This window comes from Peromyscus eremicus, chromosome 4, assembly GCF_949786415.1.
Source record: "Peromyscus eremicus chromosome 4, PerEre_H2_v1, whole genome shotgun sequence".
NCBI classification, from domain to species: Eukaryota; Metazoa; Chordata; class Mammalia; order Rodentia; family Cricetidae; genus Peromyscus; species Peromyscus eremicus.
This window is the reverse complement of record NC_081419.1, coordinates 152,218,797-152,243,635: the sequence shown is the minus strand read 5'-3', so window position 1 is coordinate 152,243,635 and position 24,839 is coordinate 152,218,797. Positions and strand designations below refer to the sequence as shown.

Sequence of the window (24,839 nt, the reverse complement as noted above, 5' to 3'; positions counted from 1 at the left end):
ACCAGGGGATCCCCAACCCCACGCGGCACGTCGCGAGCCCAAGGAGTACAAGGAAACTTTACCCCCACGCGGGGCCGAGCATGGCCTCCACCTAACATCGGGGCCCGGTCCGCCCCCTCCTCCCGCCCGCTTCCTTCTCTCTCCCGTCCCTCCCCCTCCTCCCCTCTCTCTGGCGGCTGGAGGCAGCAGGTCCGGGCGGGGCCGCGCCGCGGAGCCCACAACCTCTAGCTCCCGCCCCGCCGCCGCGCCCGGCGGGACGAGCTGCGGAGCCCGGCTTGGGGACGAGCGGCCGCGGCGCGGGGCATGAAGTTGGGCGCGCGCGGGTCTCGGAGCGGAGGCGCGGCACAGCCGGGAGCCGCCCGCATCTAGAGCCCACTCGGTGCGCCATGGAGCTCGGGGCCCCCCGGGCGCCGCCGCTGCCGCTGCTACTGCTACTGCTGCTGCTGCTCTTAGGGGTCGGCCTCTTGCCTGGTAAGTTTAGAAACGCAGGATGGGCTTTTTTTCTCCCGGGTCCTGGCACCTGGGACTCCGGGGCCAGGGGAGAGGAGGCCCCGGACTGCGGTGCCAAGCCTCGGGTGCGCGCAACGGGATAGTCAGACTCCTCCACCCACTACAGCTCCGACGTCCTGCGGTGCTAGCTGAGCCGGTGAGGAAGGAATCAGCCGCCAAGTGCCGGGAGAGAGGGTTTGAGGGGAGGTGCGGGGCGAGGGGTGGGGGGTGGGGGGGTCTGGCTGCATTTCCGAGCTGAAACCAGAACCTCCAACTAAGATAGAGGTGGAGTCCACCTGGGAGGGAGGTTCCATCCTGCCAAATTTCGCAGCAGACCGCCCCCATGTCTGCTCCTAGCTTCAAGGATATGCTTCTGCCCCTGGAGCTCCCACCTTACCTTTCTGCCCCCACCCCACCCCACCCCCGGCTTCCTCCACCTCTTATTCTCTTAGGGAACACCTTTCACCCTAACTCATTCAGGGGCTTCCGGCAGTTATTTAATCCCTGGCCTCCCCGCTGAGCAGTGGGGCTGGGCCTTACTAGTCCAAGGTATCGGGAAGAATGAGGCTGTGGGGGTACTCTAGGAGCCCCCTCCTGAGGAGTTCCTGTAGCTCTCAGGTAAGCAGAATCCAGCAGACAGCAGAGGCTCCCCTCCCTCTTCCCAACCCCCTCTTTGATGCAGCAACTCAGCAAATGGAGGCAGGGAGGCCCCCTAGCCACGTGGGGGGCTGATGGAGAGGACACAGATGGGCTGCTGGCTGGTGGAATGAGGGACCACCCTCTTCAGGCAGCAGTGTGGAGCTTCTCCAGGGCATCTTGTATCTGCCCTGAACACCAGGCACCAGTGGCCCTGAGGGTCTGCATTCATCGTCAGGGTGGACACTAGAAGCCCAGGCAGCAGGGCCACTCCTGTGGGCAGTGGCTCAAGCTCCCTGCATTCCCGAGGAGCGGTGCCCAGTCCTCTTTCATTCATCCCCACCACTCTCGCTGCCCCCACGCACTTCTGCCCCCTCCCCATGCTGCTGTCACTTCATGTCCTTTGTCTCTGCCGGTCACTGGAGATAGGGCACTTCCATCCAAAGAGACTGTCTGCAGGGAAGCTGTATGCAGTTCAGTGTTCACTGTCCATTGCCCTGTTTTCCTGATGAAGTACAGGAAGGCCTGACCCATTCCAGGGGCACTGGAAAGACTTCCTTGAGGGGATTTGGGGAAATCAAGGCAGCATGTCCAGGGGCTCTGAGGTGGAAGGTGATGTGTAAGAGGAACCTGAAGGAAAGCAGGACTGTGATGGCATGGGGCTGGAGGGGCAGCCCTTGTGTCTCCTGTCCCTAAGCCTCCTGCTTTCCCCACAGCTAGTGGCCACATAGAGACCCGGGCCCATGCAGAGGAGCGGCTCCTGAAGAGACTCTTCTCTGGCTACAACAAGTGGTCTCGGCCAGTAGCCAACATCTCAGATGTGGTCCTTGTCCGCTTCGGCCTGTCCATTGCTCAGCTCATTGATGTGGTAGGTGTGGGGATGGCCTGGTGGTGTATAGGATGATAGGGTCACTCTGAGACTCCATGTGGCTGGGTCCAACCAAGGTTGACAGGAAAATATCATGAGCTTCAGCAGGTCCTCAGCACTGGGGGAGGGAGGTAGGCTCTGTGGCTCCGGACCTGTTCCATAGGAAAGCTACTGGCAATGTTTCCTAAAGTAAGCAGGGCACCTTTTGGAGTAAAGAACACAAAAGGCTTCTGTGGGTATAGGAGGGCCAATGCCCTGCTCTTCAGCAGCTAGGCTGTGGGAACTTTGGTTATGCCACCCTTGTGTGGGCACTGTGGTTCACTGGGGGCACATTGATCTCAGGTGGATCCCAGAGGACACAGAGTACCAACCAGTGTGGAAAATAGGGCTTGAGTGAATCGCAGTCAGAACCTGCTTACCTGGATGTGTTCATTTTCCTAGTAAGAGTCCAGGAAGACTTCTGGGAGGACATGTGTGAGCTAGGCAGTAGCTAGGCCCTTCTGCATGGTCTGGGGCCCAAGGAGTCCTGGAGGAAGCACCAGAGACAAGGTCTTGGCCCTGAGAAGTATACTATAGGAGGCTGGCCTTATGTGAAATGCTGTTAGCACCCAACCTTTCTTGGCCAGGCTCAGCTGCTCCTTATGGGGTAGGACCAGGCTTTGGGGAACCCAGCCAGGGGTTGATGTGCACCTGAGTTTCAGTACCACTCAAGGTTCTGCCCTTCATGCTGGGCCTCAGCATAGGTTCTGTCCTGGCTGGAGGAATGATGTTGGGAAGGTGTAACATTACTAGTGGGCAGCCAAAGACCACCTGATTTAGTAAGCTTGGAGTCTCCATACTGAGTTTTGCTGGGTTCAGGGACAGAGCCTGGATCCGAGGAGAGAGAGCTATCCCTGCAGAGCCTTCTGGGAGGGACAGAAAGGAGGACAGAAAGGAGACTGTGTGCCTTGCTTGAGTTCATACCCCAGCCCCAGTATCCTAAAGACCCACCCCACACTCTGCTACCAGGGGAAGTGTTGGCTCGAGGCTGGCACCGAACATGCTGTGTGATTCCCAGCCTTTCCATGTGCTTGCCTGATGTGAGCTAAAAGCAACTACATCCCAGGGATCTGGCTTGCTGGGACTGGACACTGAGAACCTTGCCAGTTGGCCCTACTCAGAGCCGGCTACTCAGACTTTCATTGTCAGGAGGGCCTAGCGTTTGACCCCCGAATGGTTCCTGCAGTGTCCCTGGGGCTGAGGGACATCAAGGACAGTGCAAGATATACAGGCCCTCAACCTTGCTGAGGTTTGCAAACACCATTACAAGGTGGTGGCTGGCAAAGGCAACTGTTGGCGGCAGCTCAAGGCTCTGGGTCTGCTACCACCAGGCCAGCCTAAGCCTGTCGAGCTCAGTCTCAATCTCTCTGTCTCCGGAGACACTGAGGCTCAGAGCACACCCAGCACCAAAATTTCTATAAGGGGCCTGGCCAGGCCTGACCTCTGCCCTAGATCTAGCTAAGGCCACATGTGAACATGTATACACATGCATACAGACAGCTCCTGGGCCTGGTTGGAGTGTGTCCCAAAGGTTCACCCCACACTCTGCCAGGCATCTAACTCTTTGCCACACAGGGAAGTGCTGGCTCCAGGCTGGCACTGTACATGTTGGAAGTTCATGGCCACATTGTAGAAAGGTCTGCCTTGTGTCTGGCCTACTCTTCCTTCTTACACTAGGGCCTGGAATCCAGGTGTCCCATCCAAGTGCTTGACCTACCTGTGTCCCACAGATGCCCTCTCTGGGGTCTACATCCAGTAAGGGAGACTGCGTGCCTTGCTTGAGTTCATACCCCAGTGCAAGCTGCGGAGAAGGCTACCGGATCCCCAGTAATTTCCTAACCCAATGCTGAGTCCTTGTGAAATGTGCTCCAGAGCTCTGTGACGTCTATGGGACCCAAGGGCCCCTGGAGGGTGATGGCCACATGGGGCTGGAAGGCGAGAAGACCCAGCCCAGTCATAGCCAAGTTTGTTCTGATGACTCTGGAGGCCCTATGGGATGAAGCAAGCAGTCTTCTACCTCCAGCTTTCTTGGGTATAGGTCCAGGTCATGCAGGGATGAGGTTACTGCAGACTAGCTCATGCAGGCAACGTGAGGAAGCAGCAGACGATGGCCTGTGCTCTGCATCTCACCTTCTCTTCAGAGTCCTTCCAGGGAGGGGGCTCACTCAGGCCACCTTCCTAGGTGACTGCACTGGAGAGGACCCAGGCCTGGGGCGTGGCATTCAGGGGGTGCAGTCTTCTCACACTTGATAGTCTATAATGATTTTTGTGGGGTAGGAGTCGTACACACATGCCCTGTTCTGGGCAAGACACTTTCTTGCTGGATGTCCTGGGATCTCCTTAGTTAGGTCCCTGGAGGAGCCTGTTTGTCATGCTTAGGCTGATGATGGAAAAACGTTGGTCCAGATTGGGACACATACAGTATCCAGTATCAGGTGGCCTCTGATAAGGCCATGCTCCTCCACAGACTGTGGGCCTGAGGTCTCAGGCCCCTCCTGAGTGCTGAGTGGCTAGAAGGTATGGCTATGGCTGCCATGCTGTCCCCACAGACCCCTGTGCCTGCACCAGGGCTTGCTTGTTCTCCAGAAGGGTTCTGTCTGTTTTAGGAACTGACTGTTCAGAACATGGGTCTCCAACTGCTGTTCCTCATCAAGGATGCAACAGACGGGCCCATTCCTATGGCACAGAGGGGAAATAAAGGCATAAGGAGGACAGGTAGATTGGGGCAGTAGCTATAAGAGACCTCACAGAGTAGTCTATGGCCTAGATCTTCTCAGCCTGACTGTTGTTACATGGTGACCTTGAGGTGAAACCATCAGAATCTCTCCATGACATCCACCTTGGCCCTGGGGGATAATTTTGTCAAGATCTCCCTAACCAGTGGCTTTGATGGCCATAGGAATAGCAGCAGCATATGGATCTCATCTGCAGAAGGAGCAATGTGGGTGGACATGGCTGACAGATTTCTGGGAAGGACACTCAGCCTACAAGGAGCCTGGGGTCCATTTGGACCTGAGCTTATCCCCCATGTCTTTCTGGAAAGGTTCCAGGGTCTTTGCCTCCTAACCCTACCTGCCCTTAGGCTGCCATCCCAGGCTAGGTTGCCTTCAGGGCTGAGACACTCCTTCGCTCCTGAAGTTCGGCCCTGGCTTGTCTGTGCCTATGGCTAGCTATGGATAAGTAGATCTAGGCAGGAACATATCTGTTACTGAGGGGGACCTCAAGCTCCTTTCTTGCTTGTGCCCTAGGATGAGAAGAACCAGATGATGACGACAAATGTGTGGGTGAAGCAGGTGAGTGGGGAGGGCTTCCCCGCCTCTGCCCTCTGCCCCATAACTCCCTCACACATGGCTCTCCACTCCCATTCAGGAGTGGCATGACTACAAGCTACGCTGGGACCCTGGTGACTACGAGAATGTTACCTCTATCCGCATCCCCTCTGAGCTCATCTGGAGGCCTGACATCGTCCTCTATAACAAGTAAGCCCTGTGGGCCCTGGCACGTGGTGAGGTTAGATGAGGTTAGGCTCCAGCCCAGCAAGGAAGCTGCTGGGAGCAAAGAGGAGCTAGGCAAATGGAGTGGAAGCCCACCAGCACCTGGGGGTACCCACCCTGAGGTCTGGAGGTCTTCTACTTCTTCTGGTCTCCTGAGGGCAGAGAATGGGTTAGACACCCTCTCCTGGCAGTGACTGCAGGTCCCACCCAGGCAGGTTTCCTTAACCCCTGCCATGCACAAATCACAGCCTGGAAGAGAAATGACGCAGGGGACTTTGGGAGTAGGCAAAGGGGTGCAGGAGAAGTGCCTGCTTCCCAAAGCCTTGTCTCTGCTCTTCTTGGTCCCACCTTCACGCTGTGTCCTGCACTGGGCATTGAGCCAGTGGGCAATCCCAGCTCTCAAGCTCAGTTCACACCCTGTCTCAGCTCTGGAAGCCGAGGTCTGCATGGAGACGAGTGCAGTCAGAGGTGACAAGAAGGAGGAGATGGGCATCCTCACACTCGTTTTTTCTGGAGACCCTTACAAAGAGACCTGAGCTAGGAGCAGCTGCTTTCTGAGCTGAGTCTACTCGGGGTGATGCTCTCCTCCCTCATGGTCTGGGTGGGTAGCAGCTCCCACAGTGCTTGCAGACAAAGCAAACAGAAGCCCTTCTATCCCCTAGTCCCAGCCATCTGTCCACAGACCCCTCTAGGCCCTGGGGTACCGTCTGACCTACAAATGCTTCTATTTGATTAAGAATGATTAGGATTCTCTTTCCTCTTTCATTAAGAGGGGTACTAGCCACATCCTTTGGCTTTTAGAAAGAGCTGCGGGTGTTTTCCCAAAATGTGTTAAGGGTGGGCTGTGTTAAGGGTGGGCCAAGAGTAAGCATATGGCAGGGAACGTCAAGGTCCACGACTCCTGCTCTTCCCTCAGAAAGGCTCTCTGTCTTCTGTAGCTATCCAGTTGAACCTTGAGCCCTGGAAGACTTCTAGCTACTGGGCCTTTCTGGGGCCTACACTCTGCTTGTTCCACCCTTGAACCGTAGGGTCAAGTACTGAATCTACTCTGGGGAGCCCACTGGACCCATGGCAAGGAAGGACATGCATTCCCTGGGTGGTATTGGGTAGGCAGAGGAGTAGGTGGGGGAGCCAATGAACAGCCCAGGACCAAGTTCCTGAGGACAAGCACTCAGAAGTTCCCACCCCTCCCAGGTCACCTTTGTCTCTCAAAATGGGCTTTCCTGTGGGGCTGGGATAAGCACTTGAGATCTATCCAAACAGGACTTGGAGCTGGTGAAGGTTGAAAGGACTCTGTGCTGGCAGGGAGGAAGGCCATTTCTAGCAGCAATTAGCAGCTGCCAGCCAGATGGTTGGTCCCACTGCTGGACAGGGGGAGTCCCTACTCTTTTGTTGACTTGGGGCTCCCTCTCCTGGAAACGCAGAAGCTCAACTAGGTACAGGTCAAACAGATGGTCTCCCTTGCCTCTGAATTGCACTCTTATTTGGTGGAGCCTCTTAGGAAGAGATACAATCTGGGACCCACCCTCCCCCAGCTACTGGCCAGCTCATTGAGTCCAAAACTAACTTACATTGGACGGCTGTAGGACCCAAATGCTTGTACTTCCTCTGGTTTCCTGGGGGCTATCAGGTGCAGAACTGGAAACTGAGGACCCATCATCTTCACCCTGCAACAGCAGTCTTGGCAGTGAAATGCCGACAGCTCATTTGAGGAACCTGCTGTCCCGGTGCATGGCTGGGCTGCCAGTGGTCCCTGGGACAGCATTATCCGTTGGGCATTCTGACTACCTTACTCTTGGCACTATGAGAAGAACAAAGCATCCAGAACTACTACTCAGAGTGCTGAGCCCTGTGGACTCTGCTGTTAACTGGGGCTTTATGGGAATATCATATGGAAGCAGAACCAGAATTTGATGGAGATGAACTGCACTGCCACCCTCAGAGACCTCCTTCCTCAGAGAGTGCACTTGAGACCTGTCTGCAAACACAAGCACAGCAGCAGCCTCAGAGGGATCCATCCACATAGGTCTAGGTGCTCTGAAAATCTCATGGGGGCCCGGGTCAGACCGGGGAGAGCAAGAGTGGTGAGCAGTACAGCTGGAGGCAGATAGAGCCAAAACAGCCTGAGCTAGGACTGCTGAGTCCCCAGTTTGTCTGAAGGGTGGGAAACCTAGACCCACTAGCCTAGGCTGCAGATGGGAGCCACTAATTCAAGTGAGCCCTGAGGGGCCCTGTCTGCCAGCTGGTTGCAGCCTCTCCTGCCTGCCCTGCAGAGTGTTTGCAAAGCAGAGGATCCACTCACTTGCTGTGGGGGAATTTTAATTTGTGCCTGGAGTGTTGAGCCTTTGATTTTTGGAGAGATGGGACTGCGAGGAGGGAACAAACCCAAGCCTGATTCCACACGGCCCGAAATGTGCCGCAAGATCCACCCCCGTGTACCCGGAGGGAACCTCAGCTTCTGTAGAAGCCAGGCTGTGCACTGTGCATTGTGCAGCCAGGAACCTTATTGGGGTGCATGTAGCAAGCAGCTTTTCCAGCCTTTTCCACATGCAGCACAGCTGTGCAGGAGAAAAACCAATGGCATCGACCCAGGATGAGTTAACATGCAGGAGGGTCCAGGGTTGGCACCATCATCATGGGAGGCTCAGGTCTTCTGGACCTTGTGAATGGTGCTACAGGTGATTGGTTATCATAGGAAGGGCCACTAAGGGTCCCAGGTGGCCACCAGGGGCCCTGGTCAGGACCTGAGAAGCTGGTCAGGGGAGCAGGGCCAGTTGACTGATGAAATTCAAGGGACCTAGATTTCTCTGTCTAAGAACCAATGAGCTGAGCCTGTGAATAGAGGTGGGAGAAGGAAGGGACACAGGGGTCTGGGCACTTGGGAAAACAGAAGGTTCTGGAGCCTGTGACTCAGGGCTACACTGTTTTATGAGTGATGAGACCAAAGTGATGCCTGCTGGTGCCATTAGTGAGGGGTTTAATCAGGGTTCAGAGAGCTCATTAACTATAAATCGAGGTTTCCCATCAGTGTTTCTGAGTTGAAGCTGGCAGGGTTTGCCCAAAAGTGTTAGTGCATTGCTGCTGAGTCTGACAGTCTGTGAATGCTAATCCGGGGCCAGAGTGAATGGTCTGGTCCAAGGCCTAAAGGGTGGCACACGGCCACTCGGGTTTCATGGGGCAAATAGGAAATATGAGCAGTTCTGGGGAGGGTTGTGGAAGTAAGCAGGGTGAGAAAGGCTTCATGGAGTCTGCTTCCCAGTGTCATCAAGTTCCAATAATGGGTAAAACAAGGCATGACATCACTGTTTGTGAAGCCCAGAGGTCAAGGCTGGAACTCTGATCTAGAGGAGGGGCTTGAAGGACAGCAGGCCCATGTTCCACTGCCCAACCTGGCAAACATCCCTCAAGGTAGAGAGAAAGAGAGGCAGGATGCCAACAGTCAGACATTGGAGCCTGAATGAGGCAGGTAGCTGGAGTCCTCATCCAGCCTGTGTGCCATGGCCTATAGAGAGGTGGCCTCCAAATTCTTGGGGCAAGTAGAAAGAAAAACACCTTCCCAGTCTCCAGTGGCAGAAGGTCAGAACTGATCCATCCTGAGTGAGGGCCCAGTCCAGGTGGAATTCAGAGGGGTATTTGTCCTGGGAGGTACCTTGGGCAGCTCTGCACTGTCATTTTCATACCCAGGATCCTCCATATGGATGAGATGGTAGAGAGGTCCACTAGCCTCCAGCAAGATTATTCTTTCACCAGTGACCTATGAGAAGCTGCTTGGTGTAAGACCTCCTTTTTCATGGATGATGAAGAAATCCTGCTTGTCCCACCCCTGTGCTCCTGGGCCCAGCAGGCACCCATTCTGGATCAGGCCTGTGGACCCACTTGCCCTGTCCTTGTGGACACATACTTCATACTCAATGGGCTTGGTATGGTCCTACAGGGACCTCTGGGATATCCATAGCACACTGCAGGATCCAGCTGTTAGCTCCTGAACTGAAGAAGACAGGCACCTGCACCTTCCCTCAGTGCATGAGATGCTCAGGTGGTAACCAGTGGAAGCCAAGGAGAAACTCCCATAATGTCTCAATCTACAAAGACACAGAGGTGACCCAGGCCCCTCGGCATGGAGGAGGTACAAATGCAAATTCACAGGGCAGTGGGAGCTTAGGAGAGAAGCCGGAGTCTGGGCCCACCCCGTACCCCTCTTAATAGTAATGGATAAGAGCTGTAGCACTAACTCAGCTCACTGGTGCGGGCACCATTCACCCTGTCTTCTCTGGACCACGTGCCACCTTGACTCAAGCGTGATAAGCTGGAGCACACAGGTGAGTGATGGCCCAGAGCCCATGACCACTACTGATAATCCTGCACTCTGCTTGTGGCTTGTGGGGGTTGTTGGTCAGGCTGTGAGCCTTTCCCTACAAGAATGTTCATGGGTGTGGTGTAGGGGTGGGCAGAACTCACTGCTCTCTCTCTCTCTCTCTCTCTCTCTCTCTCTCTCTCTCTCTCTCTGACAGTGCAGATGGGGACTTCGCAGTCACCCACCTGACCAAAGCCCACCTGTTCTATGATGGGCGGGTACAGTGGACACCCCCAGCCATCTATAAGAGCTCCTGCAGCATTGACGTCACCTTCTTCCCCTTCGACCAGCAGAACTGTACTATGAAGTTTGGGTCCTGGACCTATGACAAGGCCAAGATCGACTTGGTGAGCATGCATAGCCGCGTGGACCAGCTGGACTTCTGGGAAAGTGGAGAGTGGGTCATTGTGGATGCTGTGGGCACCTACAACACCAGGAAGTATGAATGCTGTGCTGAGATCTACCCTGACATCACCTACGCCTTCATCATCCGCCGGCTGCCACTGTTCTACACTATCAACCTCATCATCCCGTGCCTGCTCATCTCCTGTCTCACCGTGCTGGTCTTCTACTTGCCCTCTGAGTGTGGTGAGAAGGTCACACTGTGCATCTCGGTGCTGCTCTCACTCACGGTCTTCCTTCTGCTCATCACTGAGATCATCCCATCCACCTCACTGGTTATCCCACTCATTGGCGAGTATTTGCTCTTCACAATGATCTTTGTCACTCTCTCTATCGTCATTACGGTCTTTGTGCTCAATGTCCACCACCGCTCACCACGCACACATACCATGCCTGCCTGGGTGCGCAGAGTCTTCCTGGATATCGTGCCTCGCCTCCTCTTCATGAAGCGCCCATCTGTGGTCAAAGACAACTGCCGGAGACTTATTGAGTCCATGCACAAGATGGCCAATGCTCCTCGTTTCTGGCCAGAGCCTGAGGGCGAGCCTGGCATCTTGAGTGACATCCGAAACCAAGGCCTGTCACCCTCCCCGTCTTTCCACAACCCTCTGGACACACCAGTCGAGGCCCAGCCTACATGCAAGTCACCTCCCCACACGGCCCCTGATTTGAAGACATCAGAGGTTGAGAAGACCAGTCCTTGTCCATCACCTGGTTCCTGTCACCCACCCAACAGCACTAGGGTCCCAATGCTTGTCAAAGCCAGGTCCCTGAGTGTCCAGCATGTGTCCAGCTCCCAAGAAGCAGCAGAGGGTGGCATCCGCTGCCGGTCTCGGAGTATCCAGTACTGTGTTTCCCGGGATGGAGCTGTCTCCCTGGCTGACAGCCAGCCAGCTGGCTCCCCAGCCTCCCTGAAGGCCTATCCATCTCAGCTTCCGCTGTCAGACCAGGCCTCTCCATGCAAATGCACGTGCAAGGAACCATCGCCTGTGTCTCCAGTCACTGTGCTCAAGGCCCGAGGCACCAAAGCACCCCCTCAGCACCTACCCCTGTCGCCAGCCCTGACACGGGCAGTAGAGGGTGTCCAGTACATTGCAGACCACCTCAAGGCAGAAGACACAGATTTCTCGGTAAGTCCTTGCCAGTGGCTATGCATGGGAGGTGTCCCTGGCCCAGATAAGATGTAATGTCTGGTGTTTCCCATACATGGTCCAGAAACCAAGGCCCCAGACAAAAGCTGCACAACTTGAGGGTGCAGAGTCTCTGCCTAGCATCCTTTACGGGTCCCTAGGGCAAGCTGGGGTTAAGCTTGGTCGTTGGTGGGGAGTAAACTGAGGTGCTGCCACCTCATTCAGGTTCCAGGACTTAGCAGCCCTGGCAAGCAGGGGCTGAGAGGCTGTTTCTAACAGTGTCATTCCAATGCTTGCAAGGTCTTCCTTTGAAGTCTTCAGACTGTTGCTGGCTCCTTGGAACTCTTGCCCAGCCATGCCTGAGTGACAGTCAAGGTCCCACACTGGCCGTCCTCAAAATTCCATGGGACTGCTGCTGCTGCTGCTGCCGACCTGTAACCCCAAGAACAGGTCTCCCCTGAGCTTCTACTTGGTGAAAGGTGGTCCTTTGAACCCTAGGCATAGAGAGGGTGTAGAGAAGAGAATGGGGCTGCCAGGAGCTGCACCCTACTCCCACCCTATCCATCCTTTGGAGGTTCGTGGGGTGAGGACGTATACTACCACACTTCATGGCCCTCAGGAACCTGGAGACACAGATGGCCGGTGCTCAGCCAGCCTACCCCCATGTGTTCTTTATGCTCTAGGCTTTACTCTACAGAGGCCTGAAAAGAACGATCATGTCCCTCTATAGGTGTTGGTCTCCTGACCCAAGTGCTCCTGCACTTTTCACAGAGTGCAGCTCTGGTGAGCAGTTGGGCTGGGCAGTGGTGCCAGCTCTGTCTGACCTTGCCACCAGGGCATTGTGGGTTCATCTTCCCTTTCACATTTATCTGTCTGAAACACATAAGGGTCTCCAGGACTCCTGGTGCTAGGAAAGTTGCTTCCCAAATCTGACTCTGCCTATGAGAATCAGAGTCTCAGTCAGAGGTCGGGTGAAGAGGTCATCAGGGGAAGTCCTGTCCTGGTCGACCTTGGTCTCTGCTGTGTCAGCTGAAATGTCTGTGGCATCTGTCCTTTACATTGACCTTGCCCTGAGCTGGCATTTGCCACTGTCCCTCCTGGGACGCTGGTTTTGCTGGCTTTCTTCTCATCTTCCTACCCAGCCTGGGGCTTGCCTGTTGTCTACTTCCAGATGTCTGTCGTTTGTCTTCTGGAGCTGCTTAGCCCTGGAAAGAAAGAGGGCTGGTACCCTACATCCCAGGAGTGGGTCTCTGCCCCAGAGTCACCCCACCGAGTCTCAGGGACTCATGAAGCCATTCTGGAGTCTCTGGAACATTCTGGACCTCAGAGACCTGTTTGCAGGGAAATTTTGGTTCTGGGGCTATGTCTTGTTGCTGCTCTGGGATGGAGAAAGAGATCTAGGGATGAACTGGAGTGAGGCCACTGAGGGAGGATGGATGTGGCAAGTTTAATCGAAATCCTCCTGAAACCAGTGCATTCCCAGCATAGTCCTGTAGCTGGAGCTCGTGACCTCTCCCATCTCCACTGGCCTGCTGCAGCTGCCTGACCTGGTTCTGGGCCTGGGAAGCTTGCTGACTTAATAGGAATAGGACAGCAGGGCTTTGGTCATGGCTGTGGTGTTTCATCTTCGGAGGTTTGGTCCCAGGCACAGGAAGGGGCAGAGGGACAGCAAGCAGATATTTACTCTGAGGAGCCCCTGAGGGGCTTTTTATTTAGCAAAGATCTATTTGTTCTGAAGCTTTCTAAGTGAACATGGCTACTTACTTTTGTCTTAAACCATCAGGACACCTGTGATTGCTTTGAAAACTCGGGGTGGAGACCCTTGAAACTGGGGCAGCCGCACGCACTCTTCCCCAGCCCAGGCTTGCCAGGCCAAGTGTTCCTCAGTTGACTTGAGGTCTGCTTACCATGGCTCACTCCCTGCCGCTCACATGTGCACAGACTGTCCCAGTGCAGCTCTGATCAAGCCTCGGGGTTATTCAGACCCTTCTAGCCTGGTGACATAGTCACAGGACAGTGGTGTAACAGCCACCCTGCCTGAAGTACAAGGCCAGAGCTTCATGCTGAACTGTCTTCAGTGCAATGCTAATTCCCAGGCCTAGGTAGACCCAGGCATCAATCCCCTGAGTTTTTGCTTTTGGAAACAACTTGAAGTGCCTGGCTACCTTGCATCAGCCCCTGGCAGAAAGAGTTCACGGTGTGGGATCCAGAGGAACCGTAGACAGAGCCAGTAGTCCTTTGTACCTATGGTCACCATGTGTCATAGCATAGTCCAATGAAGACTGAGTGGCCGCAGATAGTGGACATACGATTGTGCTTTATGCGTGTTTGTTGCCACTGTTCACCCTCTGTCCCTGACCTCCTCCCTTCATGGGACATCTGGCATCATTGCTTCCACCCAGTGCCTGCTCAGGTTGGCTATGCTGCACATGGACACCTGCCCATATAGGAGGGGTATGGATAGTCAGGACCAGGCCAGGGGGTAAGTGTGGACTTAGCCCTTGCTTTTGGGCACTTAGCCACTGTGGGATGGCCTTAGTGATCAATCCATTACCCAGCATTTTCTTTGCCCTTACCTTCTGGTCTAGGACACATGGCTGACATCTCTCTAGGATCCATTTTTTTTAAGTTAGTTTAATTTTATGTTATGTGTATGGGTGTTTTGATTACATGTATGTCTGTGCACTGCATGCATACCTGGGGTCACCAGAAGAGGCTGTCAGATTCCCTGAAACTGGCATTATGGATGGTTGTGAGTCACCATATGGATGATGGGAATTGAACCCAGGACCTCTTGAAGAACAGCCAGTATTCTTTAACCACTGATCCATCTCTCCAGCCCCCACTTTTGACATCTGCATTATGGGAAGGTAGACTCAACCTCCATGTTGCTATTCAGCTTTAGCAAACTTAAGACAAACTTCACCCTGAAGTCATGGGCCCTGTGTGTTGTCCAAAGTATGCCCAATCAGCCTCCCTTTGAGCTTAGGCAGCCTGCTCAGCAGGTAAGACCAGCTGGGGTACAACATGAACCCCAAGTCTCTTGTGGCAGTGTGAACTACCAGAAAGCTCCAGTGAGTCCAAATTCAAAGACCCCTCACATATACAGCCTTAGATATGGGCTCCGTAGATGCCCAGCCCACCCTTTATGGTGTCTCCCTCTGCTCTATCCTGCAGCAGCTGCTCTGCCCCAGCAGATTCTCTGGCCGTAGCTGGACAGTTACAGTCTCCTTCCACACTTATCACTGCCCACAGGTGTGTGGGCAGATGTGTATCTGATTGATGGGATATGCAGAAACTGTGACTCCTAGTTCCAGGTTCCAGAAGTTTCTCTGTCTGCCAATGGGCTCTGAGAGCTAGAGTGACCCATGTCTGTGTTTGCAGGTAAAGGAAGACTGGAAGTATGTGGCCATGGTCATTGACCGAATCTTCCTCTGGATGTTCATCATTGTCTGCCTGCTGGGCACTGTGGGCCTCTTCCTGCCCCCCTGGCTGGCTGGTATGATTTAGGGACACAGCAGTGGACAGGCCTGCTTGGCCCAGCTCCCTGGTCTCTGTAGGGCTATGCTACTTGTCAGTTACCCCCACCTTCCAAACCTGCCATGAAACACCTAGGAGAGAAATGCTGCTTCTCCAGACCGAGAAGCTGGCACTGGTTCTAGTCCAGCCATGGGCCTGGTTGGAGCTAGCTGAGGGCTGGCACAGGGCAGAGTTACAGTCTGAGCTCCTGTTTAAATTTCTGTAGAGCAGGTGACAGTCACCCCCCTGGCCTACAGACAGCACACACCCATCTGTGTCTCAGAGAATGATCCAATGTTGGTCTCAGTTTTCTTGTGGGGCCACAAGAATTTATCCCTCTTCAGCAACCAGAGCCCAGGGGATTCATCAGACCTAGGAAACTCCCACTGTGCCCCTGCTGGCCACATCCCCTCCCTACCCCATGATGTGCTCCCCTCAACCCTTCAGACTGGGCTGCTCTCTGATTTACAGGTATCAGGGCTGAGCCCAGGCAGGTTCTGTTTTGTTTAGATTGGGGTGAATTGGTAAGAAGCAGAGCACTGTGCTATGTGGATGGGCCCCACTCACAAGAGAACTAGTGCAGGCCCTCACAGCAAGACTGAAGCCCCATGGGAGCCCTGCATCCACCTCAGGGTCACAAGGGCTCTATAGTGAGTACTTCCTAGGACCAGCAACCCCAGGAGGGCAAGAGCACTGGGAGTCTCAAGGTTGTGAGGGAGCCAAATCATGTCCAGGTCCTGGGCTGTGGGTCCCCTCATGGATCTCTCTTGATACTCCTCTGTTTCTGCTTCTCTGGGATTAAAAGACTGAAGGTAGGACTTCTCATCCTAGCCCTGTGGTGAGGCCACAGTTCCCTTGAGCACATCTTGTACAAGAGACCTGGGACTCTCTAGGCCAGCAGGAGTAATGGGAAGCTCCTACAGTGGTAGATTGCCAGGAGACTTCTAAGCGAGCCAGGCTCTCTAACTCTGTCTTGAGAGCCACAGACCCAGCCTGCCTTGCACTTAAGTTGTAGGGAAGACCTGAGGAGCTCCTCTTCCCTTTCCCAAGATAGCACCAGGCAACCTGGAGAATCCCCAGTGATGGGGTAGGAGAAGCACCTGCTGTGCCCATCTCTATGAGATTCTACTGGGTGAAGGGCAGAACATGGGAGACACCCAAGAAATCATCCTGTGCCGTGGTTGCCTCTCCGCTGTCCCATCAGCCAAGTGGGTTTGGCAGAGCTGGGCCCTGCACCCTCAGCCCGTTTGTCCTAGGCCCTGAAGCCGAGGTCCCTGTTGGGATAGTTCTGGGGACTGAGTAAATGAAGAACTTAATGAAGTCTGGAGCCAACACACCAAGCTCCCAGTAGATACAGCTGCCAACCCATGGTACTACTTGCCCATTCCAGCTGAATGATGTCAGGACAGAGGTATGCCAAAGGGCCAGTGCTGTCTTTACCTGTACCTGCAGGCAAACCTGCATTTAAACACAAGGCAGCTGGGCATCTCAGGGTGCTGCTGAGAAAGGAACCCTGAGTTGGAGACCCCAGGACATTCGTGTGTACATGAAGGGCATGCAGAGGCCTGGGTTTGAACCCTGGATGTTCTACGCCTCCCCTAAGGGCATCAAGGACCCCATCTGCCATGTTTCAATCTTCCCTCACATCGCTGACTGACTGGGTCACTATCCCCCACACTGGAGCCCTCGGGACATTGCAAGATAACCCTGGTGGGGAAATTCGTTTCAGAACCTGGGAGCCAAGGGGAACTCAAGCCTCGGTGAGGAAGGCATCAGACACGCCTGTCAGATGTGAGCTCTACCGTCACGTCGTATAGTGGCTCCAACCACGAGATTTGCAGGCTGCTGTGCTCTTCTTCCTCATAGGCCATCCCCACACGCACCCAGAAGCCAGAAAAGGAAAATAAAGCACCGTTCTCCCCAGGCCCTTCAGCTGTCCTTTTGTCTGCTTGTTTCTAGTGTTGATCTATGGTCAAGATGAGGTTCAGTTAGGGCAGAGTGCTTGATTTGAAGCCTTTGGCCAGTGAACTTTAAAAACCAGACCGCGTGGTCCCAGTCCCTCTGATTTGTAGACAGTGTCTCCCCCAAAGTTCCCAGCCCTCCCATTCTCCTCCTTCCCATGGACAGCATCAACTCAAATGTGAATCCTGGAGACCAGTCGTGCTGGCTCCTGGTCATGTGTCCGGGATCCCATATTGGACTCTGCGATGTCTGGCTTCTTTCACTTGTGTGGCCAGGGCTCACCTGCAGTGCTGTGTGCATGAGACTCATTGCTGTTGTGTGCTTGTTGGTTCTTAGTTGCTGTTTCTGTCCCAATAAACCGAGTTGTGGTGTCTCTCCATCAGTGTGTAGCCCTGCCCTCATTTCCAGCTGTCAGTCAAGGTGCTGTTGAGTTCCTGCATCCATCTCTGTGGGCACGTGTTGCCATTTTTCTTTGTGTTAATCATGTTTCTTTGCTTTCTGTATGCTATGATGTCTTGACATGTTGGGGGCCTATCAGACTCAAGACTGCCGCTTCCACGGCTGACCAGTTTCTGGTGCTCAGCTTGCTTGGCGCCTACCCCACCTATTTGGCTGATGGTACCGTAGTACCTATTCCTTACAAAACTTACACCAAGAGACAGCCACAAAAGCAAAGGCAACTAGAGACCCCTTTGTAGCCTAGAGTCTGAGGAGGTGTCCAGGCTATCACAGGCTATTTCCTCTACGCAGCCTGAGCCGCTCACAGAAACCCCTGTGAAGATGGTGCCACTTCCTTCCCTCATCCCTTTCACCTACTGATGGACCTGGTATCCTCTATCCCCAGGCAGCTGCCTGGCATGACAATTTCTTGGTAATTGCAACTGACACCCTTCCTGTAGTGCCATCAACTACGGGAGTCCCTTGTCTCCCTGGTAAACTGAGATTTGGGCACAGAGCCTTGGCATCCACCCCAGTAGATAACTCATCCCACAGGGTGGTAGTGATCTCACTGTTGTCATCGCTCTTGGACACTGGTGCTTTTCCACTAGAAACATCTGAGGTCCAGGGCTTCATACTCTGGGCCACCTGCCACCCACACAAATTGAGATCCATCAGCACAAAGCCACTAACTGGTCCTGGAATTGCCCTGACCTTTGGGGGAGGGGGCGGGGAGACCTGAGAATCCCTGGTATGTGTCCACGGTGTACGCACAGGTTTTTGCTTTTGTTTTTCCCAAAAGCTACCTGAGAACACGCCTGGGCTCCTGCTGCTTGATTCCCGTTTCTTCTGTTTCAATCTGTAGAAAAATGCCAGTTGAAGCTCCCCAGATTGATTTGCTGACCCACAGCTGGAAGCATACTGCTCAGGACACAATGCCAAGGGGAAGGGTGGGATTGTCAGGCACTGGAGTTTGTGCTGGGATTTAGATTATTCACAAACACTTTCCACTCGGATGTGCTGTTTGCTCTTTCTGTTTGCAGGTAGGAGTTTCCATTACTTTAATCCTGCCTGACATTTCTTGCTATTTGCTGACCTCCTGGGTGACATACAGATAGAATACACAGACAATCATCGTGCCTGCATACTCTTTCTTTCTTTCTTTCTTTCTTTCTTTTTCTTTCTTTCTTCCTTCCTTCCTTCCTTCCTTCCTTCCTTCCTTCCTTCCTTCTTTCTTTCTTTCTCTTTCTTTCTTTCTTTCTTTCTTTCTTTCTTTCTTTCTTTCTTTCTTTCTTTCTTTCTTTCTTTCTTTCTTTCTTTCTTTCTTTCTTTCTTTCTTTCTGTGATTGCCTATGCCACCAGTACCCAGAAGTTACCACTGAGTGTATCCATTTCTGCATCTAGCTTGTGTGGGTTCCATCCTGTGGGCTGTACGCCTGTGCCTGGCTTCCTCTCCTTAGCCTGCTTAGGATTCATCTATTTACCATGAACGGCCAGTTCTTACGTGCTCACTGTATGGCTGCTACACCATTTATTCATTCATTCTTTTTGCAGTGGACATTTGGGTTGTCCCAGTTTGTGATTGTATAAGAAGTGCTGGTGTCGAGGGGTTATGGTCTGCATACTTGCTTTTCATCCCAACATTGGGAGGTAGAGGCATGAGGGTGAAGGGTTCAAGGTCACCCTCAACTACATGTTGGGTTTGAGGTCAATCTGGGCTATGTGAGACTTTGTCTTGAATAAACCACCACCAACAACAACAACAACAAACATATCTAGGGCTGGGGAGGCTGCTCAGTGGGTAAAGAAAGTGTTTGCCACGTAGCCATGAAGACCCATGTTCAGATCTCCAGCACCCATGTAAAAGCTGAGAGTGGTGGCGGCTACCTGTAAACCCCTCAAACATGTCCTGCATTCCCCTCAGGCAGGCAGGTTCCCAGGGTTTTCTGGTTAGTCAGTCTAGCCAAACGGGCAAGCTGTAGTTTCAGTGAGTAACCATATCTCAAAAAATAAGGTGGGAAGCAATAGACATCAACCTCTTGTCCCCACAAGTCACAGGCGCATAAACTCATACACACACACACACACATACACACACACACACACACACTAAGTTATAATAATTAAAAAATGTATTACATGTTTCTATTGGGAAAACACACAAGGCTAGAGTAGACTTAACACCATTGCTGCCAGCTGGGCCTGGATAGCATCTCTGGAGCCTTCTCTAAAATAACAGAAAGCATGGTTACTCTTTTCAAATGTGCGTGGGACTCTGGCCAAGCAGAGCATGTGCTCTTGTTGAACTGAAAAGAAGTGTGACAAAGTTGAGGACTGTGTTAGCCGTGTATTACCTGACAAGTGACGAATCCACTAGAATACCATGTCTTACATTTCAGTGGAATTTGGAGAGTTACAGCAATTTCTGCCACACTGGGAGATTATTGTTTAATGCGTTCTATCCCCTCCACAGAGGAAAGCCTGATCTAATCGGCCACTTTGGACACTTACTCTGCTGGTTCTTATTCTAGAAGCTGCTCCTTGCTTATAGCAAATACTTGTGCTTCAAAGCCTTTCTGTACTGATCGGAAACATCACTGCCTCCACCTCCTGACAGCACATAGAATGATCTTAGTTTAGACTGTTGCTGTGTGACTGCCCAAGGTGGAGGGAGGTTGCTGTCCCCCCTGTTCGGTTTCCCCCAGTCCTTTGCAGAGGTCGCCATGGACTCCCTCCTCACAAAAGCTTCTTCCCATGAGTTTCAAAGTGGGTTTGTGTGTTACACCTGGAAGTGTTGTGGTCCTTGAAATATCCTTTGTCCCAATCCTTAATATGAAATTTGGCATTTTCCCCTCTGCTCTCCTGGAACCTCATTGCTGCCTCAGATTTTCATTGTCTGGTAGTTTGGGCTATAGGTTCTCTCCAGGAGGATTTCTTGATGAATGTTCCCAGTCTTTGTAACATGTTGTATGACATCAAGGACACATTTCACAACCCACTCGTCAACTCTCATGCCCCGTCATCAGTCTGAGATCTTAGGCCTTTCTCTGATGCTCAAATCTTCAAAGTCTTGTCATCCCAAAATGCCAGTGCTCTGTTTATTGCTGCTTCTTCCCTCTGGGCCTCACGTGAGGCTGCTGTCACAAGCTCCCTGAATCTCTCCTGACTCCCGGACACTTCTCCCCTCTGATCCTGCAGCTTGCTGATGGTTTCAACAGCATTATCATCTCACTGTGTCTCCTGCTGACCTGGTTTCTGTTTCTTTTTCACACACAGTCCTTCCTTCATTTATCCCTGTGATTTGGGGCTTCATGTTATTAATGTCCTTCCTTTCCTCCATGGTCCATCGTGTGTTTTAAAAAAAATTAATAGACCAAAGAAAACAGAAATTCCTCTTTGTCTGATATAGACTGTTTGTCTCAGTGTTTTTATCCTCAGCTGTTTCCTCCTCCTTGTCAGTACACGCCTAAACCTGAATAACTGCTGTTCATGATTGGAGTGTGAGGGTTCATTTATGTACATGTATATATGTGTCTTAGAATGTATGTGTGTACATGCAGGTCCAGGAGGGAACTACTCATTATTTATAACAGCTTTTTGAAGACCAGTGCTGCACACATGTGCAAATACATGCATACATGCAGTGACATATGTATACACAGAGACATGCATGCACATAAGCATGCAACCATAGGCACAGGGAAACATGTATGCACACAACATTGCATAAAAACACATGTGCATATATACACAGATGTGCATGCACCCACAGATACTATACATGCACACAGAGGACAGACATGTATGCAGGCATTAATACATCCATGTACCCACACACATTGAGTTGTGGTAGACTATTCCTTCAGTCAGTGTCAAACATCTCTTGTTCCTTGTTAAAATGTTTACCCTTACCCCAGTGATGTGGGTTTCCTCTTTGTTTCTGGACTTTTCTTGCTTAGCTACACAGATGGAAGTAGTGGGCCAATTACTTAATATTTGTTGAAAAAGGAAACAGAAGTCTCTGACTCAGCTGTTCAGGACTGGGAATGCAGGTGTCATGAATTCATGCCATCCCGGACCCTTGACTGGAATGGTGGGGTAAGATGGAAGACTTGCATGATCTCTCAGGGTGGAGAGAGATCCAGAGCTGAGGTGCTGTTGAGGGACAACCTTGCTCTGAGACCCTGAAGACAAGAGGCCATAGATACCAAGTCTTCGAGTGACATCACCACAATAGGAGCCAAGCACAGAGGCTGAGGGAAGTGAAGGGAATCTGGACTTCTTGGACTGGTGACAGGGGTGGGTTTGCTCACACCCAGAAGCAAAGGGGACTGAAAGAGACAGTAGGGCTGATGTGAGAGCACTGCTCTGAGGGAGAGACACTGTCAGGAATGGAACCCTGGGAAGAACCAAGCAGATATGACATGTAAAGGCCCAGGGGTAGCCATAGTAGACAGCCTGCCATGTTCTACAATTGGCAGGAGGTCTGGATTTTACCCCTGAAATGACAAGGAGCCCTGAGAAATGGAAGTCATGAGCAGGTTTGTGTCTTAATAGGGTGAAGATGAGCAGTGAATGAGCAGGTGACAGTCATCTGCTGCCTTGGGTGGAGAATGGAAAGGGGTCAGCACAGGATCCAGGCTGAGCCTTGATGAGGCCCAGAGGAAGGAGTCTGGGCTTTGAGGAGGCCCAAGAATCCTGGAGTTTTAAGTGAATAGGTAACATGAGTGGTGGGAGGCAGCTCCCAGCAGTGACCAGACACCTCACATAGGCTGATGAGCAAGCAGAGGTTTATCTGAACTTGGATGTGCTACAAAGAAGGGACTTGAGAGGTGCCACCCTTTCCCCTCCCGACTCCTGCTGCTTCAGGGTCTTCCTCTGGTTCCCCTCGCCATCTCTCCAGGACACAGTTGTTCTTAGTGTTGAGACAAAAAAATGTGGGTGATGGTGTTGGGGCAGTACAGAGTGATTTGGAGTGGCAGAGAGGAGGTCCTGGCAAGAGAGAAGGGCAGACACAGCTAGACTGCAGCCTAGGAGAGCATGGCCCAGCCTCCTGGCACCATGAGCCCAGGCTTCCCCAGAGTGACAGAACTCAACGACTCCACACACTAGCTTTTGGTGTGACATGGGAACAGAGCAGAACTTTGGATTGTTCTCTGGTCTCCTGAATAGGGACAAGGCTGCCATACTCACCCAGTGCTCTAGCTTGTCCATTTGGTGGCTCCCCACTCCTGCACCTCAGCACCCCTGAGCCCTTGTGCCTGCGGAGTCTGCTCCCAGACACCTCCACCTCCGTCGTCTACTTGAGACAATGCTGTTGCACCCGTCTGAACCCATGTGAGCCCATCTGTGCCCCTTGTGCTCACTTGGCTCACCTGCACTTGTGTTCATAGAACTCACCTGTGCTTATCTGTGCTCACGCCCACCTGTGTTCACTATACCCTACCCCCCACACGTGCACCTAGAAACACCTCCTCAGGAAGGTTTGTACATGGGAAGCTTGCTCAGGACATCCAGAGAAAGGAAAGAGGTCATCTGGTGCTGGATCCTGCCCACCCCCCCACCCCCCACATCTCAACCTTATCACCCACACTCAGAAACCCCAAAGTACTCTGTCTGAGACCTCAGGAGCTCTCAGCTGGCCAGGTGGTCACTGGGGTGCCTTACTGAGGCCCAGTCTCTGTAATCCTGCCTCCCCTCCTCCAAGGCTCATGAGCACCCACACTCCTGCAGCTCAAACCTCTGCTCTACTCTGTGGCTCCTCCATACTTGCTGGCCCAGTGGGGGTCTGCAGGACAACCAGCTTCACAAGTGCAGATCTATCCCACTCTCCTAGACAGTGCCCCTTAGATGGAGGCAGCACCATCTCCCACCCTCTCACTGTGCAGCCCAAGCAGGTATCTCCACTCCAGCTGCCCCTCCTTCTTGCTCCACGGCTGGCATGGTGAGAGAAATTCACCTGTTCACTCCAGGGGTTCTGGGGTCTGCCCCTCCTGCAGTCCAGGGCTGCCCATGTGGCTGATAGCTGCAGGCTCACCTGAGAGGAAGGGGGGACATTGCAGGACCAGGAAATGTAGCAGCTTCAGCCTCCTGTTCTGTGCCCTGTCTGTCCAGGGGGAGGCTGGGTCCTCTCGGGAAGCATGAGGCTCAGCCCTTGGCCAAAGGCTGAGCCTCATGACAGCAACACATCATGTCTTTGAGACCCAAGCAAGTACCTTAGTGGGGACTTTACTCCTAAATGAGGCAGGAGGGTCACCTGTGGGTACCCCAGGCTGTTCCTGGTTCATTAAGACATCTTTGGGGTAAAGGGACTGATAAGGAGGAAACACACACACACAGGCACACACACAAAAGTATATACACCCATGTGTGTGCAAAGAACTAACCACTGTCTACTTCTAGAATCCTTCCTACGAGCAGGAAGCCTTGTACCTTGGTCCTCAGGATGGTGGGCATGTCCCCCGTCTCCAGGAAGTAGAGCCTTATTATGTGATCCAGGAGACTCTATAGATCCAGGTTTGCCTGGCTGTGCTGTCTCCACCATGAAGGGCATTGGGGGCCGGGCATTCTCATTGAGGAAGGGATTCAGCTTCAGCACATGTGCTGAAGAAGAAGACATCAGCTGGGCCCAGCCTTGCTGGTAAGGATGAGGCAGGGCGGGGTGGGCTTCACTCACTCTGTATGGCTGACTCGCAGGCCTGGCTCACCAGCTGGAAGATGGTGGCAAGGGACTGTGGCTCTCCCTGGAAGGAGGACATGGCTTTGGGACCCATGGCAGGTGCCACCAGGGAGTCCCAGTCTCCAGGTTACGGCCATCACCCACCTTCTCTCCTCGTTCACCCTTGGACCCTGGTAGACCCTGTAGCAGGGGTACAGGGAAAAAGCCGTCAGCACAGACAAGGAGCTGCAGACATGGCAGCATGTGGCAGGCTCCAGGAATGTTTGCCCTCAGCTCCAGCCCACAGCGAGCAAGTGAAGCTGGACATCCACAGCAGGAACAGTCCCAAGTGGAGCTGGGAGCGACCTGCAAAGAACCTATCCCCAGCTGTACATTTTGTGCTGGGGAGTGTGGGCAGAGGTCCCAAACAGCTGAAACGCTGCCTTGAGAACAGACCCTCCCTTGACCCAGAGGCCGGCCTGAGCCAAGAACTCCTACTCATTGTCCTCCTTCTTCCTCTATGTTACGCTATGGAGCCCACTTAAGGGGCCCTGAGCTGCTGAAACCCTACTCCTCTTGGTTGAAGGCTAAGGTGGCCACCTAGGGAGCTGGATCCCCAAAAGTCAACTGCTGCCTCCTTCCAACTGTCCTCATGAAGCCATGAGAAGCTCTGACCAGGCCAATCTTCAATTAGGGAACCCCTGAATCTGTGTTCGCACCAACCCTGTCACTTGGCTGCCTTGCTGGGAGGTAGGGGATACTTACTGTTGGCCCCACAGCCCCTGGAGGTCCTCGCTCCCCATTGGTGCCCCTGGCCCCTGCCAAACCATGGAACCCCTGCAAAAAAAAA

At 53.1% G+C, this 24,839-nt stretch overlaps 2 protein-coding genes across 2 annotated transcripts in view; one reads left to right on the top strand and one right to left on the bottom strand.

The window, feature by feature from the left end:
• The first annotated feature begins 386 nt into the window (after positions 1-386).
• Chrna4 (cholinergic receptor nicotinic alpha 4 subunit) lies at positions 387-16,737 on the top strand. Its single transcript, XM_059259828.1, has 6 exons — positions 387-471; positions 1,842-1,993; positions 5,281-5,325; positions 5,402-5,511; positions 10,038-11,412; positions 14,797-16,737. Exons 1-6 carry the CDS (start codon positions 387-389, stop codon positions 14,920-14,922), a joined length of 1,893 nt encoding a protein of 630 aa, XP_059115811.1. The 3' UTR covers positions 14,923-16,737.
• Positions 16,738-22,104: 5,367 nt separating this feature from the next.
• Col20a1 (collagen type XX alpha 1 chain) overlaps positions 22,105-24,839 on the bottom strand; it is a 35,062-nt gene continuing 32,327 nt past the window's right edge. The window contains exons 32-37 of the mRNA XM_059262118.1: positions 24,755-24,826; positions 24,155-24,190; positions 24,008-24,074; positions 23,764-23,934; positions 23,291-23,368; positions 22,105-22,323 (exon numbers count right to left, since the gene is read on the bottom strand). Coding sequence (XP_059118101.1) covers positions 23,295-23,368; positions 23,764-23,934; positions 24,008-24,074; positions 24,155-24,190; positions 24,755-24,826 — 420 coding nt within the window. The 3' untranslated portion in view covers positions 22,105-22,323; positions 23,291-23,294. The remainder of the gene's footprint in view (positions 22,324-23,290; positions 23,369-23,763; positions 23,935-24,007; positions 24,075-24,154; positions 24,191-24,754; positions 24,827-24,839) is intronic.